This window comes from Eschrichtius robustus, chromosome 10 (genome assembly GCF_028021215.1).
Source record: "Eschrichtius robustus isolate mEscRob2 chromosome 10, mEscRob2.pri, whole genome shotgun sequence".
Classification (NCBI taxonomy): Eukaryota; Metazoa; Chordata; class Mammalia; order Artiodactyla; family Eschrichtiidae; genus Eschrichtius; species Eschrichtius robustus.
Window position 1 is genome coordinate 32,895,220 of NC_090833.1, and position 21,248 is coordinate 32,916,467.

At 42.9% G+C, this 21,248-nt stretch overlaps 2 protein-coding genes across 2 annotated transcripts; one reads left to right on the forward strand and one right to left on the reverse strand.

Moving 5' to 3' along the window:
• Positions 1 to 5,479: 5,479 nt before the first annotated feature.
• Positions 5,480 to 14,450, reverse strand: SEC61B (SEC61 translocon subunit beta). The gene is made up of 4 exons (XM_068553225.1): positions 14,343 to 14,450; positions 14,048 to 14,145; positions 9,050 to 9,151; positions 5,480 to 6,184 (listed from the first exon to the last, which is right to left on the reverse strand). Exons 1-4 carry the CDS (start codon positions 14,343 to 14,345, stop codon positions 6,097 to 6,099), a joined length of 291 nt encoding a protein of 96 aa, XP_068409326.1. The 5' UTR covers positions 14,346 to 14,450; the 3' UTR covers positions 5,480 to 6,096.
• A 279-nt stretch (positions 14,451 to 14,729) lies between these two features.
• On the forward strand, positions 14,730 to 20,613 carry ALG2 (ALG2 alpha-1,3/1,6-mannosyltransferase). The gene is made up of 2 exons (XM_068552309.1): positions 14,730 to 15,154; positions 17,601 to 20,613. The coding sequence occupies exons 1-2, from the start codon at positions 14,807 to 14,809 to the stop codon at positions 18,501 to 18,503; spliced, it is 1,251 nt and encodes a 416-aa protein (XP_068408410.1). The 5' UTR covers positions 14,730 to 14,806; the 3' UTR covers positions 18,504 to 20,613.
• Positions 20,614 to 21,248: the final 635 nt, after the last annotated feature.

Here is a 21,248-nt window from a genome sequence, read left to right on the forward strand (position 1 = left end):
TAATGTCTCAGTTTAACTTAATTACCTCTGTAAAGACCTCATCTCCAAATGAGGTCACATCCTGAGGTATTAGGGGTTAGGACTTCAATATATAAATTTTGGAGTACACAATTCAACCCATAGCAACTTGGGAAAATGTAAGTGAAAACCAGAATTACTTTTAAATAACTTTCATTGGAGGATTGTGTTTCTTTGCACACTTTATTGTATTTGTACAAACAATAGCCCAGGAATATTCGAGCTGTGTGGAACAGAAGAGAGTAATGGGAGGGTAGAAGGGAAGGGGAGGGTCAAGGGAAGAGGAGAAAAGAAAACGAAAAGAAAAGGAGGAGGAGGGGAATGGGAAGGAGGAAAAGAGGAAGAGCAGTGAGCAAGGTCAGACCACCAAGTCTGCACCAGCTTCAGAGATCGGTGAGAGTGACAGCTCACCACTCACCTAAATTTGCTTTAATTTCGGTTTACTAAACGCACCAAGAAGTGCAAAGGATACGCACACATCACTACAAATGTTTGCTGGCCCCTCCCACCATCGCTTATGTCTCATGGAAGTGTTCGCAAGTGTGGTGGACCCGACAGCTCTCCCACAGTGGGACATGTGCCGGCTAGAGCCTTTTACACCATCCGGATGGACAGACGTGGGGGAGTGCCAAGCCAGTATCTAATGGCCCACCCAGTAAGGGAATCCCTGCCAGCACAGTCATGAAAGACTTGCAGCACCTTTCATGTTTTTATTGCCTCCTGGAGCTGACTGAAGGTTTCAGTGCAGCAAGGCTACCGCAAAAGGAAGTCTGACAAGAGTTTGTTTTGCTCATTCAGGCAGCACATGCTCTCTGAAAAGAGGTACTGCCTTGAGTCAAAGAGAACTGAAGGGAGAACCAGGACTCTGCAGGCTCTCGGGGCCTTCCACTCCACTGCCAGCTGACCGTGCGTACCACCAGGTCACAAATACACAAAACGCAAAGCCACCCAAGGCAGGTGGATTTCCCCAGATGCAGTGCAGAGACTGCAGGACAAATAGCACCATAGTTAAAGATTCAAAGAGAAAGGGGGACAAAATTAACACACTTGTACCTGCGATGGGCCTGGAATAAACCCCACCATGTGCCTCGTGTTTTAGAGAGCCGGGACGCCCAGTCCGGGGCTAGCCAGATCTGCCCTGGAGCTGAAGCAGATGCCCCCGAAGGAATTCAGTGCGTGCTGAACTTTGAGAGCCCCTGTTTAAAAGTCTACAGCCCAAACCAGTTTAGACAGGGCCCTGGGAGAATGAGCTTCCATTTTCTTCCCAGCAACTACTGTCTATTAGAACAGCTTGAGACCATAGGGGCAGGCAAGAACAGGATTTACCATCTGCATCGCCTATGACCAGCGTCGATAGGGAGAAAGACAAGTACTTGGCAGGGCTAGTTTAACCCTCTTACGTGTAATTCAAGTTCTTCTCGTGTCTTCATTTGCTTTGTGAGGTACAAACTTCCAGCCCTTTACCCAAATGGAGTGATCTAGACTGTGTATGACTACACCTGTGATTTCTATTTAGTTAATTTGCATGTTGTATTTTATCTTTAGCATGGGAAGGAGACCTAGTTGCCAGAGCGGCCAGGAATAGTATTTAAAAGTTTAGCCTTTACTTTAACCCTAGTTGGTCAATCTCGCTGTGTTCTTGGCTCACCTAACATTTGTGGTCACAAGAATGCAAAACAGTGCAGTTCTGCTGGCTGCTTCTCCCTATTTTGTCTCTCCGTCAAGTCTTATGAACTTGTTGACTTTCTCCTAAATTTACTAACATTATTCATATTATTTTTACTAGCTAACCTTGCTGCTTTTACTCCTCTCCCTTTGATTAACATTGCCCACTGAGCAAAGCCCACCACTTGGTTTACCTCGTTCCAGAGTCTAGCCTCCAGAGATGTCTGCTGGCTTATGCAGAGGCCCCAAATAGGGCTCAGAGTGCAGTTCGGAGGTGGAGCCCTGGCCTGGAAACAGGAAGCCTGGTTCTGGCCTCTGCTCTACTACAGACTTGCTGCACAATCTCGGGCAAGCCCCTCCTCTCTGGGACCCCAGAACTCTGTTGTACAATGGGGAGAACACAGTCAGTCAACTCTCAGCCCTTCCAGCTAGAGTATCCCAGGGTTTCCCGGTCTTCCTCTGTTATACAAGTGGCCATGCAGTATAGACTTCCTGGAAGGTAGCTCCAGTTTCGCAATCCCTGGCACCGTTGCCCACACACCATGAGCATACTGGTTCTTACTCTGTGGTCCCAACTACTGATTTCGCCAGTAGTTGAGGGGCCCTTGAGGGTGTCCCTGCCTGGTGTCTCCACAATCACAGTTACGTAGGACTTGTAGCCCTGGCAGCCCCGACTGGGACTAGGATCCGAACACCCAAATGCCTAGCCTTTTGAGCATGAGTCACCTCACCAGGGCATTTCTAAAACCCCAGTAGAAAGGCGTATCACACAGTAATCAGTGTTTGTTGAATGAATAAACAACTACACTTTCTCTACAAACACAAGAGTTCCATAGACTGAACAAAGCTCAGGACTGAAATAGAGAAACCAATTCCTTCTGCAGAGCCAAAACCTCAAAGTGAAGCTATGTAATGCCTGGAGTACACCAAATGATGGCGCTTTCTTGGAATTGTGTTATATTTAAAGCTCTGTGTGCAAGCTCTATTGTTGTGATACCCTTCCCTGGCCCTCAACCCAAATACTTAATAATCCTATCTATGTGACTGCAGTGGGTAAGTCAGAGATCTGGAGTTAAATCCCAGCCCTTCCACTTACAAGCTGAGTGGTTTAAACTTCAGTTTCCTCTTGTGTAAAATGGGGCAAATAGTAAATTCCTCATTAGGTTGTTGATTTAATAAGAAACCTACATCTCCAAAATTACTGAGAATAAGCATGTGTTAACTGTTAGCTAATTAACAAAGCAACTCTTGGATCTTTCTTCTCATTCAGTCTTCCTGTTTGGTGGGAATTATCATATCTATAGTCATTTACAGCTAAGGAAAATGAGACCCAAAAAACAGAGGTGAGACACCCATGATCCCACAACTGGTAAATGGCAGGGCAGCAGCTGAACCCAGGTCAGAAACACTTCCAAGCCTGGAAGATGGGGTCGTAAGCGCAGTAAGTTTAGACCTTCTAGTAGAGTCAAACAAACTTGGTCCTGGCCAGAACCCTCCTCCTGCAGCACTTGAGGGGAGGGGCAGTGCAGCTCTGGAGTTCCTGTGCATAGGAACACCACATACTGTACAGTATTTCCTGTTGAATGAAGCCAGCTTTGTAGACATTTTCATCCATTTTAACTTGATGCCAACATTTGCATTTCAGAAGGTTTTTTTCAATTCTTCCTATGAGGACATAAGCACCTGGAAAAAAAAGTGGAGTCTAGACTAGGACAGGTGTGAAAACAGAAGGTATACAACGTGTTTCGCCTCTCCCAGGGATAGATCTTTTCTCGTCTACTCTTTTACTGGAATGTGTTCAAGGCACTGCTGGGCCCAGAGATCTTAGTCTTTCCATCCCTCACTAGCCTCAGGGACTCTTGGGCGCTTTCCCCAATATGGTTGTTCCCCGGTGACTTAAAAGGCTCAGCTCAAATTGCAGTTATAATGTAATTCACTTTCCCAGTTTTAATCACTTAGAGCTTCTATTCAGCATGTGCTGGCTGTGTCCATTCAGTAATGGCTAGATTTTAGCCCATAGTCAAGGGAGCTTGAGGATTCTTTGGGCCAAGGTAGCCTCAATGCAGGTCAAGGTCTAATTTGTTAAGTTTTTGAAATTACTATAAATGGCTCATGATCCCCTAGGACTCAAGAAACAACAGTCTAGGAATCCCTATTTAAAAAGAAAGGAACATAAAATGTGATATATACATAAGTGGAATATTATTCAGCCTTAAAAAGGAAGGAAATTCTGACATATGCTAAAATGTAGATGAATCTTGAGGACATTATGCTAAGTGGAATGAGTCAGTCACAAAAGGAAAAATATTATATGATTCCACTCATATGAGGTACTTAGAAAGTCAAATTCATAGAGACAGAAAGTAGAATGGTGGTTGCCAGGGGCTGAGGGGAAGGGGGAGGGGGAGTAGAGTTATTATTTACTGGGCTTATTAGAGTTTCAGTTTTGCAAGATGAAAAAGAGTTCTGGAGATGGACAGTGGTGATGGCTGCACAAAAATCTGAATGTATTCAATACCACTGACTTGCACAGTTTAAAAACTGCCAATGTGGTACTTTTTATGTTATGTGTATTTTACCACAATTTTTAAAAATTGGAAAAAAAGAAAGAGAGGAAAAAGGAACAGCTTGAACACTAAGACTCTCAGCTATGGTATTAGCATTGTCTCATCAGAGCCAAAAACAGCTACATAATAAATGTTGTACATTTTTATGCCCAACCCCCAATTTTCCTTCTGCTGAATGAAGCATCTTGCTCTGCCACTGAAAACTAGCATTTTCTCCTAAACCACTAGCTCAGAAAAGTCAGTGACTTTCAGCAGTCAGTCCACTAGAGACCACTGCTAAGCAGAGGAGGCTAACAGCAGCACTGTGCAGTGAAGAGAGTGCACCCCTTACAACCAAATAGCTCCCCCAGGTGGCTTCAGCTTCTCCCCCAAAGAAAAACAGACCCCCTCCCGCAGAGGAGCAGATTTCTTTCCCAAATTAAATGTGTAACTTTTAACTGTTATTAGTATTGTCAACATGAAAAAAATATATATATCAGAAAAAAAAAATTCCATTATAGATACTATCATCTTTAATTTCTTCCAAATGAAATTGAGACTTTTTCCTCTGACTTTCAAAATGAAGATACTTATTTCATGCAATAATCAATTCCCAAGATCAAAGGGAACCAGTTTTGCATCATTTTTTTCCCCAATAATTTGCCATCTGTTAGGATTTACAAGAGCACACTCACCCATATATTGCCCTAGGAAATCATTTTTAAAGATACATACTTTCACCACTTAAATTTGGCACTTTGGACCTAAAATTACTTTTCAGCCAGGATTTAAGAAAAACACTTATGAAACTGTTCTAGAATTTTTTTTTAATAGGCTTAGAGAAAGATGTTTTCCAAATTATCGATTTTTTAAACTAATACACCTCTTCATCATTTTGTGATTCTGCTGGACAACTAGAGCGTTTTACATGGATCTCAATCTTTAGAAATTGTGGCTTAGAGTCCTAGACTCCTGGAGTGCACACCTTTGAGCTATTCTTGGTATTTCCTATGGTCTACCAGAAAGTGAATGCTCATATCCAGAAGGCAGCATAAGCTAAGTGAAACTTCAAAAATTTTTATTTTTGGTTGGAATTATATCAACTCAGTTTAGAAATGGTATCTCACACTGATTATTAAGGTCTTTAATTTTCAAAATGAAAACAAAATTTTATATAAGAAATCCAATTTATCAAATGAATTCTTTCAAAAGGGGTTTAGCAACAAGTGATAAATAGATTGAAACCCCTCATCTACACCCACAGAATTAAGAACTGATAGAAAGAAGAGGCAAAAATTATTATGTATGGTTTTAGAGACAAAGAACAGAATGAGCAAACATTTCATCCAAGATTTCTGGATGATTTCTATGACGATTCTGCTGGGTACCAGCTGCCTTTGAACACAGATCTGCCTGATGGAGTCATAGGCACACTCCTTGAAAACCACAGAACACCCAAAATAACAATGACCAAGACAGAGATACCTAGAAGAAAACAAGCCAGGGCCACTGACAGTATCATGCATTTGAATGACTACATGGTCATATAAGAAACTGTCAATCCAACCAAAAAAACAATCTCCACAAAACCCTTTCTACATATTTACTTGTAAATCTAAAGGCAGAGAGACTAAGGGCCCTAGCAGCCAGGCATAAGCAATGAGACTTGGTATATGAATTAAAAAGTTTATTAGCCATAGGAAAAAAATGATTCCTTAAAATCAGTTTTCATTAAGTTCCCTGTAAAACAGTAAGCTTACAGAAAATTTCTTTCTCATGAACAGAAAATCACTATGCTTTTGGTCCAAGATATGTTGGGTTTTTTTCCTTTCTTCTTCACATGACAGACAGATGGATGTAGCCGAATCTATGAACGAGTGTACTTGCCCCAAATGTGCAACATAAATACAGAAGCGATGAACAGAAGACTCATAACCAATACTGGAACAGGGCCACTGGAAATAAGAAAAGGCAGGCTTAGTTTCAGTAATAATACATTATTATATTTGTAATATTAAAGACTGCCTAGGGGAAAAGGGAGGGGAAAGCACCTAAGATCCATAGAAGAATATTATTTACATCATTTAAAAATATTCCAAAAATTATTACTGTGGATAGTTTGAGGTTGTGGTGACAGCATTGCGGTTATTTAGAAAGGAGGAATCCTTATCTTTTAATGAAACATACTAAAATATATACAAAAAAAGGATCTAATGTCTTAGAGACACTAGTCTCTTTAATTTCGTGCATTTGATATTCTCCATAATAAAAAGTAATTTTAAAAATTACCCAAACTCTTTAAGTGCAAATGATCCAATTACCAAACTATTATTTCAAATTAATATTTAAAGACAACCTTCATCGTCTAACTACAATAAACTAGGCATAACAAAGATGAATATCACATTATAAGTTATGAAGCATTTTCAAATATATGATCCCATATGATTAACAAACTGAAGACACAGGCGAAACAAATATTAATCTTATGAAATAAGAACACAGAGCCTAAGAACACAGAGCCAGAATGGAAAGGAGGGATCTGAACTCAGGTTTTCTGCTTCCACACATAGTGCTCATTTTACTGCTTTAAGGTTCCCATATTTACGGGAGCAAACATTCTAGGCAACATTAATTAAGTTTGATTTATATTTAGTTTACTGTAGAAAGGAAGTAGATTTTACTCATCAGCCCTTCCCTACATCAAATGCTTTCCAGGTTGAGAATTAGTACACGGGTTTCTTAAAGGTAGAACTCCTTGATTTTACACAACCTGTCAATGCTGATGTCAGTCAAAGGCCTCGTCTTTTTGACTCTTCTTGCCAACAACAGTTTTGAAGAATTCAAGATGTCCCTTCACCTCCCAGATACACCTGGGGGTGGACACAGGAAAAGAGCCCAGCAGTCTTTATAATTAGGGCAGTAGAGTAACCCAGCGGAGCAGCAGGTAGCAAGAGTCCACTAGTGGACAACAATCAGTGCACAGAGATCCAAGTCCTTGCTGCACTAGTGTGTTCTTCCAAATGTGTACAATTATGGGAGTAAACACACTTAAAAGTACCTAGGAAGAGATCGTCATCACGATGCACTGGATCACACTGCCTTACTTTACAGCGCCGTTAGGTAACATCAGCCATAAAGCTGAGAGTGCCGTGCTTAGAGTCCAAGCGCTGGAGTCTGGAAACCAACTCTGTCCCTCACAAGCTGTGACTGTGGCCCTGTGACTCACCTGCTCCAAACATCATTTTTCTCATCTGTAAAGTGGGGATAATCACAGCACCTCTCTCATAGGGTTGCTGAGGTAGTAAATATATTAACACACACACGGTGCAGGCTTCTAGTAAGCTCTCAGGAAATGCTACTATTATCAACCTGAAAAAGAATTCTAACTCCCAGGAAGAGCCAACAGCAAGCTCCAAGATGGTACCTGACTGCTCCAAGATGTGGATTTGAGGATACAATTTCCCAACTGTGTCCTTTCACCATAAACCTCTCTCTCTGGTATGATGAGACTGTGGTTTATGACACTGCAAAGGAATAGCTTCTGTCGATTCCTAGGACTCACAACAGCAGCAAGCAAGCCTGGCTGCACAACAGCCCAAAGCGAACAAGCCAGATTCACCCACAAGAGGACAGTTGTTTCACCACCTTGATAAGGGTTTAAAATGTTGTCCCCTGGATACCCTGAAGAGCAAGGGGCTTCAAAATTTGTCTCTGAAATACTCAGAAGAATTACCTCTAACAAGGACCAAAACGCTGCCAACTCACACATCCCCAACCCCAAGAATTACTTCCTGAAATACATTCTCACCTTGTAAGTCTTCGTCATAACAGGGAAATAAATAAGTAAATAAATAAATAAAACAAAACCTCAAGAATTCTAGGGAAGTCTTTCTAAATTAAATTTGTGATCTAAGTCAAGCTAGTGGTCAAAAATTAATTAAACTAATCCAAATAAATCTGATTTTGTCTCTGTTACCAAACAGGCAGAATGGAAAGAGCATGGAATTTAACAGTCCCAGAATATCTGGTTCCAGCTCTTGCTGGCTGTTTGTCTTTGACAAGTAGCTTTGCCTCTCTGAATCTGAACTTCTGAACCTGAGGTGCTATACGAATGAGAGCTGCTGTCATTTTTCCAATTCCTCATCCACTGGATTCAGTCAGGAAACAGCTGTAAGCAGTGGTGTCCTGGAGCCTACCTGGTCAGAAACCTGTGGGATTAGGTTTCACAGTACCAGAAAGCGAGGTGAGGCATGGGGACAGGGGTTCCCCCAGATGCCCATATCCCATCACCTAATGAGCATTCCCAGGCCTAGAACTTGGGAAGTGATAGGGGTCCAGTCACCACCCACCAACGGCAAGGAGGCCAAAGAACTTTTGGTAACACAGCCTAATGCAGAAACTCCCATTAGACTGCAATAATATCAGCTTATGCCTCCAGAAGAGCTTTGACAAATCACCTAGCTCCTATTCAAATGGTTACTCCTGTTTCTCAGTGTCGGACAAGAACACCAAATGAAGAGCAATTTCACCTAATTAAACCATTTTCCCTCCAGTTCTCTCTATTCCCATCATTTATTCTGACAGAGCTACACGAAGATGTTCCCTTGCTTTCACTCAAACCATGAACAGATGTCACTCCAGGCCCTAAACTAATTGGCTGCTATATGGACAAACCAAACCCCGCCCACCTGGCACAAAGGAAGCTGCTGTGTATTACAAATCTCATCAAAGCAAACACCACTGGTGGCAAAGAGAGAGTGCTGCCAAAGGGCTCTGTGATTCTGGACAGAAGCACAAGGTCTGCTCCCAGGACTTACACTTTGAGCCCCGGTGAATCTTCTGTGTAGAATCGCCACATCCCCCCAGTGCCTGCTGAGGTCGTGCGGCCTGCGGTCCTCGTTCCGCAGCTGGCATTTTTCCTGTTGAGAGAAAAAATGTTACAAATGGCCTTTTCTTGGAGACCCTTATCAGAGCATTATAACATATGCTACCATTACACTGGTAAAGAACCAAAAAATTTACTTTTTCTTTGCTAATACCTCCTTGCTTTTGCTTGCTTTTACTCCACTGATCATAAGCACTAAGAACTGAGTACCCGCCATACACTGATGCATACAGTAACCCAGAGAAGTAGTTACCATCTCCATTTTATAAATGAGGAAAATGAGGCTCATAAAAGGTTAGGCAAAGTGCCAAAGACCACATAGCCAGCAGGCAGCCACGCGCGGCTGTGGACCCAGTTCTGACTTGAGCCCATCCACTTGCTCACACATATGGGCACCGCATTTGGACAATGCACTTCAGTTTCACTTCACATGTATTTTTGTGAAGTCAAGTAAAAAACTCCTGCTTAAAAATACCCTGAATCCATATTATCTGATTTTTAAATGACTACTTTAAAATGTTTTAAAATTACTGTATTTTCTACAAAAAAGACAAAAAACATAAGTTGTAATTGTAATCCAAGTGTCAAAACAGAGTATATATTTTATGAAAAATTATTTTACAATCTGTTTTCGCTATTTTGATATACTGACTATAGATCTTGGACAGAGGTAGGACGTGAAAAAATGCAGGAAACACCCAACCAGAACTTGTCCCTCACAAGGGGATCAAGGCTTGTGAAGTGAGCTGTGTGGTGCAGGCAGCCCTGGCACACAGAAGCAGCGAACAGCACTAATGCCGCTGACCAGGAAGGAAGCCAGGGAATCCTTTCCCTCCTCTCCTCAGTCACTGGGAATCCCTCCCCAACAGCTATTCTCCCACACAGCACTCCTCCAATCCCACTTCTCATCGCCCCTCAGTGCGAAACTGGTACCACGTAAAAATAAGTAGTAAGTTTGAGACAGGTCAGAAGAAACCTTCTTCAGCCCATTTATCACCAACTCAGAAATTCTAGGGAAGGGGAAAGGAAGAGAGAGAGAAAGCCCTGTCCCATCACCACCCCTCGCCATTAACCAAATCCCAACACACCCTCCCTCAAAATCCCATTCCAGTTATCCGTGGACTGCTGGTTCTGGATTTTTGAAAAAAGACGGGCATACAGGGAGAAACCAAAAGTGAATACCCTATCCCCACCATCTCTTCTTGCCTCCCAACTCTGGTTCCTAATCCCCACCTCACCCTACCAGACTTTATTCCACACTCTGAATGCAAGAAGCACTGGTCTAGAGCTCAGGGAGCTTGCCCTGCTGCATGGAGTGGGAGAGTGGAGTCCTGGTTCCAGTGTGGGCTCCAGCAAAAAGAGCTGTGTTCATGCTAGCAATCTAAAAACAATTAGTGTCAAACGATGATTTCGATGTACTGTACTAAAAAGATTACATTTCAGACACATTAATTATGGGCTACATGGTCACCTGGGAACTTCTAACTCCATCTGTATGTTTCTATAGGAAAACTGATTGTAAACTGTACAGGGATTTACAGAGTAATTCATACACTTACAAGAGCTTTCACACACACATACACATCATCTAATTGGTGGAGTAGGTACGTGAAATTTTCCTCGTTCATAAAAAGGAACTTGAGCTAGATGATAAACCCAGTGTGGACATAATAAGTCATCGGCTGAGCCAAGATTAGGACCCAGGTACTTTCTACTATTCCCACACCCACCCAACTCCAGTTCCTGTCTTCAAAGTCTTCAGGAGCCCCCAAGGAATCAGTCTGTGCTCTTTGAAGATTTCTTACATCTGCTGGCACACGGGACATAGCAGAGGATTCAGGGCACCTAGAAATACCAAAAATGTACTCAAAATACCTCCCATCCCCCCTACTGGGAAGCTAGGTAGAAGTTAACAGAGCCCATTTTAATCTCCTAAATTTGTTTTTGGGGTCTATTTTACCATTTCTTTCTGGCCACTGTGTAACTGCCTCCCTCTTCCTATACCCTAACGCAATGGTTTTCATAACCAACCTTTAACACACTTTGTTCTAACATGGTGGTCTTCTGGCTGTTCCTCAAAGAAGCCAAGCTCATTCCCATCTCAGAGTCTTTACACTTAACTATTCCTCTTGTCTAGGAAGCCTATTCCTCCCCAGACCATTGCATAATTTGCTCCCTTGTCTCCTTTAGGTCTCTACTCACCTGTCACCTAACTCTGAACACCCTATCCTCACCCACCCTCTAGTCTCCATACAACTTTATTTTTCTTCTTGGCCTTACTGCCTGAAATTATCTATTTATTTGCCTTGTTTATGGTCTCTTACATTGGAATATAAGGTTCATGAGGTCAAACCCTGACTAGCTTGTCCACAGATACAGCCTCATGACTGGAACAGTGCCTGGCATGTACCCTCAATAACTATTTGATGACTTCCTTAATACCCCAGCTAGTCCATCACCTTACTATGCCTGATTCCCATTAATCCTGAACACTAGAGACTGTCATACAGAGTGAAGTCAGAAAGAGAAAAACAAATATCGTATATTAATGCATATATGTGGAATCTAGAAAAATGGTGCAGATGAGCCGGTCTGCAAGGTAGAAATAGAGACACAGAAGTAGAAAACAAACGTACGGACACCAAAGGGGGAAAGCATGGGGGGTGGGGGGGATGAACTGGGACACTGGGATTGACCTATATACACTGATATGTATAAAACAGATAACTAATAAGAACCCGCTGTATTAAAAAAAAAATTCAAAAAAAAAAATCCTGAACACTGCAGCATTTTAAGGCTTTACAGTTTACAATGTGTTATTGCTCCTTTTCATCCTAGCAACTTCCTTTTATACTGTAGTAACAGAGCAAGGACGCCAACCCTGGCCTGACCTTAAATCCCATAGTTACTTCTCAAGGTTCTACTTCTATTACCTCATTGAACATGGAGACAGAATGCAAATCTGTGGACTACATAATCCACAGCACTATTATTAACTGTTAGCTTCAACTTTTTCTTACAGACTCACAAAGAGGGAATATATTCTTGAACAGTCAATACCTATTACATTACACTCATGAAGTAACACTTAGAAGAGTACCAAGATTCTAGAAGGGAACTCTGTAGGGTCTCTCAGTACATACAACCATGGTCTGTTGAGTTACACTGGCCCCAGCAGTAGTGAATTCTAAAAGATGACATCAACACCCCCAACTTGATAAGCTGCATCTGTCCTCAAATGTTTGTGTCTCCATTTCACTTGTGCAGCAGTTATTTCAATTTTATTTATTAAGTAAATAGTTATTTCATTTATTTGATAAACACATGATCTCTCTTTTTTTTAAGAGTTTTCAGATGGCTAAACTTCTCTGCCACAGTGTTACCAATTCTCCTTAACTAGACCCACTCCCCAAGGAACTGTACCTACAGGACAGGTTTTCCATTCCAGCACAAAGAATCTTTGAAATCCAGGGTGGGAACAAGACAGCACCCCAAGCCCAAATAACCTACACCACAGCCTGACACACTTTCCAGCTGGTCCATCCCAGCCTTACCTTGAACATCTAGATGACAGGGAACTCAGAATCATTCAGGGTCATCTTAGCATTTCTCATAGTTCTACTGGAATTATTTCTGCTCTAAGATGAAATCTGTCTCATCTAAGTTCAAATCATCAGTTTTAGATTTACCTACTGTAGCCAACAAGAGAAGTCTCATCCCTCTTCACATCCCTGAGAATAGTTTTCGTGTATCTCTTCAAGGTCTTTTCCTCTCTAGATAAAACCCCCACTGGTTCCTTCAAAAAAATCCCAAGATTACAGGGTAGCTTGATTCCTTCCCTCACTCATCATTTATTGTGTCAGCCTTATGGTAGGATAGAGCTGATGGGCAGTTTTTGTCAAAGTCTAATGAAGGAGATAAACATGGAAACAGAAATGCTATTAGAAGGGTATGAACAAAATGCTTGGGAGTAAAAGAGAAGACTAGTAGCTACTGCTGCCTTTGGAGTCAGGGAAGGCCTCAAGAGGAAATAACCCCTGAGCCTAGTCTTGGAGAATATACACAAATGGCCGGAGGGGTGGGGGTGGGGGTGTCTAGTGAGTTCAGAAAACAGTAATAAGCTCACTGTTGCTGGATCACAGGAGAGAGAAGAGAAGCGATTAGGCGGGGGCGGGGGGGAACCCACCACCAAGAGCCTTGGTAACCCTCTCCCCCTCCCCACCGTGTTTAAGTTCAGCAACAAGAAACTAACCAGCAGTGTGCCAGAATCAGAGCAGAAGATGCATTAGAGTGGAAATGATCTGGAGAGGAGGCGAGTTACGTAGAAAATTCTCTAGATGTGAGAAACTGAGGGCTAAACTGAGGCAGTAGAAATGGAGAAAGAAAGAACGGATGAGAAGTTCTTCATGTACAATATAAACGTACTGGATAAAGACAGCATTAAAAAAAACCCAAGATGACGCTGAAGTTCTGGCTTTGGGTGAACGAGTTTACAGCAGTGCTTTATGGACATAGGGAGATATAATTGGGGGCGGGAGCTGAGGTGAAAGGAAAGACTGAGCTGCGCATTAGACGAGTCATGTTAGACCGAGTGTGTATGGGACTTCCAGATAGAAATGTGAGTGGAGAGCTCAGGTCTAAAGACACCAGTTTAATGACGTCGGTTTTCTTAATGCTGTCTATGACCTTACTCCACTTTAACTTTCCTTTTTCAAAAGTGATACTCAAAGCTGAGCAATGCGAAAAAAATATTGCCTCCCTCTCGAGACCCAGAAGACCAAGAAGTCTTTAATTACCCCTACGGCCACATCACAGGCAGCTCGTTTTGCCCTTATAAATCTTAACATCCCAGGATTTCCTTCTCAGGACCAACGAATTCTTGGGCCCTATCCCTCGGAACCCACAGCCGAGAGGGTCGTAGGATACTTACCTCTGCCGGACTGTGGATCCCGCCGCCCGGGCGGCCACTGCTTTGCTGGGAGAGCGCCCTGAGGAGCCCACGTTAGTGCCACTGGGGGTCGGACCAGGCTGTAGAGGGAGACAAGGACAGAGACTGGTGAGCGCCGCCGGCCGGCCCCCAAACCCCAGGCTCTGACGGCCGAGACCGGGACATGCACGGGGGGCTGGGGAAAACAAGGGAGCCGCGGAAGCAGGACAAAGCGTAAGGCAGGAATCTCGGTGCCTGAGAGAAGCCGGGACAAGGAGGGACGGCTGGGGCCACAAACCATGCTGAAGACAGGAAGGTGGCAGGAAGCCGAAGTGGACGGCGGGGAAGCGGTGGAGCCCGGCGGCCGGAGGGAGTGACTCAGGTCCCGCCCCCAGACCTGCTGGCAGGGTCCTCGCTGACTCCAGGGACGCCTGGGCTGTCCTATGATATGCCTGTAGGAATTTTGCAAGAGGAGGACTGGTGAGCTGCTGTATGGGAATTACAGACCTCATGTATTTTTCCTTTGGATCACAGCGTTCTTCCTAGAGTCCAGTCTCAACCAATGGGAGGATCTAGCCATGGTGAGACGAGAAATTTCCTCCGGCAGTTACTAGGCACCCACAGATTCGCGCTGACGTGACCTAACCGACGCACGCGCCGCGGGGCGTGGTCGGTCCCCGTCTAGGGCCAGCTGGGAAGCTGGAGGAAGGAGCATGCGCGGAAGCCCTTAAGCGTGCGAGGTGAAGGTACGGCTCCCGGGCTATGGCGGAGGAGCAGGGCCAAGATGAGGACCTGGGTCCTAAACCGTCCGTGCTGTTTCTGCACCCGGACCTGGGTGTGGGCGGCGCCGAGCGGCTGGTTGTGGACGCAGCGCTGGCGCTGCGGGCGCGCAGATGTAGCGTGAAGATCTGGACGGCGCACTACGACCCCGGCCACTGTTTCGCGGAGAGCCGCGAGCTGCCAGTGCGCTGCGCCGGGGACTGGCTGCCTAGCAGCCTGGGCTGGGGCGGCCGCGGCGCCGCGATCTGCGCCTACGTGCGCATGATCTTCCTGGCTCTGTACGTGCTGTTCCTTGGCGACGAGGAGTTCGACGTGGTAGTGTGCGACCAGGTGAGGTGGCCACGACCGGCCCTCGCCGCTCCTCTTTTTCTCACTACGGAGGGCGCGCCGCATGACCTCTGCTGATCTCTCCCTGTCTGTGGTTCGGAAAGATCGGAACTGATCTGGAGAGATCAAAGTGGGAGTGAGACTGTGGTTCTCAAACTTCAGTGTGGACCCGTTAAAGTGGCAGATTGCTTGGCCCCACCCTCAGGTGTTTTCATCCTGGGCCCCTGAGGTGGGGCCCCGAAATCTGCATTTTCACTGGATCATCGGGAGATTCTGAAGCATATGGGCCTTGGTGCTCGCTCTAAGAAACGCAAGCATTAGAAGTCAGCCTTCAGTCATGTTTTGTATGTCTTCCCTGTTTTGCACTATTCTTCTTGACACTAGTTCCAAGCCACATGCATCCCACTGTAGCATTTGCTGTCAGGCCACTCCGTTCCTCAGCAGTGTCATGTGTTTAATAAAGCCCTAAGCTAAACATGTCATGTCCCTATTAAAACTTTAACATGGCTCCCCATTAGTCTCTGGAGAAAAATCCAGGCTCTTTACCTTGGTAGGTAATGTCCACCTGGATCTGGGCTCTAGCTATTCTAGACTCTCTGTGGTTTTTTTTTTTCCCCAAAAAATATTTATTTTAAAAAGTAACACCTACTCAGGACTAAAAATTCAAATAATAAGAAAGGCTAGAATGTAAAAGCCCCATTCCAATTCCACTCCATAAAGACAGCCACTTGTTAACAGTTTCTTCTGTATGCTTTCAGAAATTGTCTGTGGCTATACCAGCATATGATGTCTGTTCATAGACACATCTTATTTGTAATAATTAGGATTATGACACACCTACTATTGGACAGCTTGCTCTTTTTCACCAAAAATTTTTACTTGGGACATCCTTACATATCAATATTAGAGATTCACTTCATTCTTCATAGTGGCTGGAAAATTTGCTTTTGTTTGACTGTACCGTAATTTATACATTCTCTGCTAAAGGACAGTATCAGTGTGACCAGTTTTTTGTGAATAGATCAGTGTAGTAATGAACATCTTTATGCCTTTTTTTTTTTGTACTTCTGCAAGCATGGCCTTTGAAATTCATAGAAATAAAATTAGTAGGTCAAAATTGGTAGGTCAAAGAGTTGTACATCTTAAATGTCAATAGCTTTTGCCAAATTTGCCTTCCAAAGAGGTTCTGTCATTCTACTGTCCCACAGTGATAGAGCCTGTTACTCCATGCTTTTGTGAACATTGGATGATATCAGCATTTTAATCTTTGCTAAACTAATAGGTGGAAATGGCATCACGTTTGTATTTGTATTCTTTAATTATTACTTCTGAGTTACTTTTGATCATCCTTGCTTGTGTACAAGCTATTTCTTTTTGAGAAACGTGGGCATTTACCAAATATCCTGCATGTGTAAAACTAGTCAGTAAGTATGAGGCAACTGAGACTGTAGTGGCTAGAGAAAAAACCGAGCTTGGAAGTGGGAGACCTGGATTCAAGTTCCATATCAGCTACTTTCTAAGTAGCTTTGGATAAATCACTCAATATCCCTAAAGCTCACCTTTTTCAGGTATTAAGTGAGCCAGAGATTGACTTGTAAAGATTACCCAACAGGAAAGTCTCTAGTAATGATTATGGTTAACATTTCAATAAATACTGAGCACATAGTGTGTGCTAAATTCTTACACGTTTTACATGCACCAGTGCATTTAATAATGACAAAAACTATATGGGTTTTTTTTTAAACTGGAATTGTCACCAATTTACAGAAGAAACTGAGGCCCAGAGAGAGAGGTATATAACTTGGTCATGGTCACACAGCTAGCTAGTAGAGCTGAAATTCAAACCCTGCCAATCTTGATTCCAGAGCCTACACTCTAAACTACTGTAGTTCATTCATTCACTTCCTTAGGATGAGGAAAATCCTGGAGTGGCTCTGTCCAGTGTGGTAGCCACTAGCCATAGGTGGCTATTGAGCACTTGAAATGTGGCTAGTCTGAACTGAGATGTGCTGTAAGTGTAAAATACACATCTGATTTTAAAGATTTAATGTGAAAAAGAAAAAAAGAATAGAAGATCTCATTAACTTTTTAAGTATTAATTACATTTTGAAGTGATAGTATTTTAGGTAAAATACATTAAAATTAATTTAACCTTTAAAAAGTTGTTAGTGTAGTTAGTAGATTTTTATTTCCATTGGACAGTGCTGTTCTAGAGGAAACCACTGGACTTGCAGCTTTAAATATTTAGCACATATCCGGAAACTGTCTACCAGCCTTCTGTACACCAGGCATTGTACCAGGTGAGAGTCTGGGGGCACACAAAGAAGAACCAGACATTGCCCATGAAGGGCCCACAGACTAGCAGGCAGGGTAGGTATCTGTTTCTTTGATTTGGTTGAAGTTTAGTCGACCAGTCACTTCATCTGCTGTTGATTTTTGCTTTGGCTAGGTGTCTGCCTGTATCCCAGTGTTCAAGCTGGCCAGACGGCGTAAGAAAATCCTGTTTTACTGTCACTTCCCAGATCTGCTTCTCACCAAGAGAGATTCTTTTATTAAACGCCTATACAGGGCCCCAATTGACTGGGTAGAGGAGTACACCACAGGCATGGCAGACTGCATCTTGGTCAACAGCCGGTTCACAGCTGCCATTTTTAAGGAAACGTTCAAGTCCCTGTCTCACATAGACCCCGATGTCCTCTACCCATCTCTGAATATCACCAGCTTTGATTCAGCTGTTCTTGAAAAGCTTGATGACATAGTCCCCAAGGAGAAAAAATTCATACTCCTCTCCATCAACAGATATGAAAGGAAGAAAAATCTGACTTTGGCACTAGAAGCCCTAGTAAAGCTGCGTGGAAGATTGTCATCCCAAGATTGGGACAAAGTTCATCTGATCATTGCAGGTGGTTATGATGAGAGAGTCCTGGAGAATGTACAACACTACCAGGAATTGAAGAAAATGGTCCAGCAGTCTGACCTAGGCCAGTATGTGACTTTCCTTCGGTCTTGCTCGGACAAACAGAAAATCTCACTCCTCCACGGCTGCACATGTGTGCTTTACACACCAAGCAATGAGCACTTTGGCATCGTTCCCTTGGAGGCCATGTACATGCAGTGCCCAGTCATTGCTGTTAATTCAGGCGGGCCCTTGGAGTCCATTGTCCACAGCGTCACAGGGTTTCTGTGTGAGCCTGACCCAGTTGACTTCTCAGAAGCAATAGAAAGGTTCATCCATGAACCTTCCTTAAAGGCCACAATGGGACTGGCCGGAAGAGCCAGGGTGAAAGAGAAGTTTTCCCCTGAAGCATTTACAGAACAGCTTTACCAATATGTCACCAAACTGCTGGTATAATCAGATTTTTTTCAGGTCTTTATGCTGTATTCATTAACATCACATTTGTAGATTGTTGACCCAGTTTTGAAGCCAAAGAAAAAAAGCCTAGTATCTAGGGCAGAAGAGATTTTTTTTTTAACATACTTGAATCTGAATCACCTTCCTGTACCCCATATCTCCCAGTCTGCTTTTTTAGAAAAAAATAGTATCTTTTAGACTGTAATAATTCTGAGTCTTACCAGTGTTGATTAAGATGTAAATATGGTACAATTTCACATTCAGCAGAATATTTTAATTATATGTTCTCTAGATTGTTGCTCTACTTATAAATTTTGAGTTATATTGTGCCTTATTTGGTTTTAACACTTTAAGTGTGTCATCATCAAAGTTGATTAATTTGGCTTCATAGTGTAATGAGAAGACACTTACTGTAGTTTCCAGAATCAGTCCACCTCAGTGTTCATTGACCTCTGTTAGGAAATTTTTGTTAGTCATACCTTTGCCTGAATCCATAGCAATAATGCTTTGTTTTGTTTTTTTTTTAACAAAGATGATTTGTTGTGTTTTTGCACACAGACATGACAATAAATGATGTTTATCATAGGAAGAGACAAAATACTAGATTTTGGCCTCTGTGATCTATTGTGGTGGTGTTAGGACTATAGACAGCCAAGCCTGAATCAGAAACTAGAGTTAACTGGATATTGGAATGAATGGCTATTGTCACGTGTGCAGTGTGCATCTTGGTTAGGGTTTGTCTCCTAGTGTTATCTGAGTCATCGGCTTCATTAATATTTGTGTTTTATTAAGTAAGCGCCTGCTAAGTGTAAGACACAAGTGCTTTTTATCCTTCAAGGCCTGCCTCATGCCACTGCTATGAAGCTTTCCTTGACCCTCTACCCAGCTCCTGAACTGGAAGTGACCTTCCCCTTCCATGTTCTCTGACCTTCTGGTGGCACTGACCAGTCTTAGAGTTCATTATTTACCTATTGGTCTAAGTACAAATAAACATAAAGCACTTTCTCACATATCCTTAAAGCTAAATTCATTTTCAGAAATAGCAAAAATCACTAGCCAAAGGTTCCACATTAATCAACTCTAAGAGCACAGACTTGAGAGCCTAACAGCCTGTGTGACTTTGGGCAAATTGCTTAATCTCTGGGCCTCAGCTTCTTCATCTGTAAAGTGGAGTAACTACTCTTGTACTTTCCTCATAGGGTGGTTGTGATGGATTACCATAATATATGTAAAGTACTTAAAATAGTAGTTGGCACATAGTATGGGGTATATAAATACTAGCTATTTTGCAATTTAGGGATATCAAAAATTACTGTCGAAGTTCCGTGTGGTTTGGTGCTGCATTACTATATTGTTCTTTGGGGTTCTTTAGAGCATGAAGTTTCAGGTTGTGATTTATCACGTCGGTCTATACCCCAGGAGTATTTTATTTTATTTTATTAATGTTTAAATCACTACCAAATTTAATGTTGTCAGACTTAGTATTCATTAACATTTCATTACATTTGAAAAGACTGGATTCTCACAGGAGCATTTTAATGAAATGAAATGACTGTACCAGTAAGGAGTTCTCTAAAATGAGAGTGTCAGGTTTATTGAGTCTTTTATGGAATGAAAAGTTCAGTTGAGTTCTCTTTCCTTTGGCGTTGTGAAAGCTTGCCATCCAGTAAAGTATGTCATCCCATCTTTTGTGGCTTGGTGCATGTATTTCCCAGGGAACTGCAGCCTTTCCAGAAAGGCCCGATGGCTCTGACCACTGGGTTTAGGACAGACAGACTTAGTTATGCGCTGAGCCATAACTGATGCTTACCCACTCCAAGCACTAAAACTTTTGCCTATTTGACCATTTTTATGCAGATCTTTCCAAAATGGGCTACCTGGGTTCATGGGCCTTAAGTTTAACTTCCCTTCATTGTCTGAAGTCCCAGCAGGTGACAGTAAGACCACAGATCTGGAAAGGATGCAAAGCCCTGCCTGAGCTTCCAGCCTCTGGTGCATCTTGGACCTAGGATGGAGCTTTGCCCATAGGAGGTATTCACAGCTTCCAGAACTAAGGAGAAGTTAGGGGAAATAGAAGCATGGAAGACTGAAGTGAACTGTCCAGGACCTTAACAGTAGTAACTCTTCTGGCACTTAACTGTGGGCCATGAGACACATATCAGACAACTCATTTAATCCTAACAGTTCTATGAGGTGTCGGTACTCTTCCCTTTCGAGATGAGTGTGGTTAAGCAGTTGCCTGTGTCACACAGCCTGGAGGGATGGGCGGCATCTCAAGGCTTTCTGATTCCAAAGTCCAACCACTTTACCGTTCTTCAGTCTGCCTCCACCCTGACCAAGCTCCTTGTGTGTGTATTCAGTCAGAAGTCCTCTACCCGACTGCAGGCACACCTGTTCAGGTCCTCAGGTTTAGAAAGACTTTGTTATTCATTTTCCCTTTTCATCTTCAGAGCAGTCTTGTGAGGTGGGTATGATTGTCCCTCATTTTATACACAAAGAAGCTCAGAGAGATGAAAGACTTGCTCAAGGGCACAATTGAAAAGTGAGTGAACCAGGATTCAACCCACAGTTACCTGATCCATCCAGGATGGCACATTCCAGAATTTCTCAGCCAGCTCCCCTTTGACAATCATAAATATCACATGTCCTTCAATATTTATGAAATTCAACATAAATATAGCATTCTTTGAGTCAAATCAAAGCTGGGGGACAGGACACTTTTCTGTCTTCAAATTAGTGCTCTGA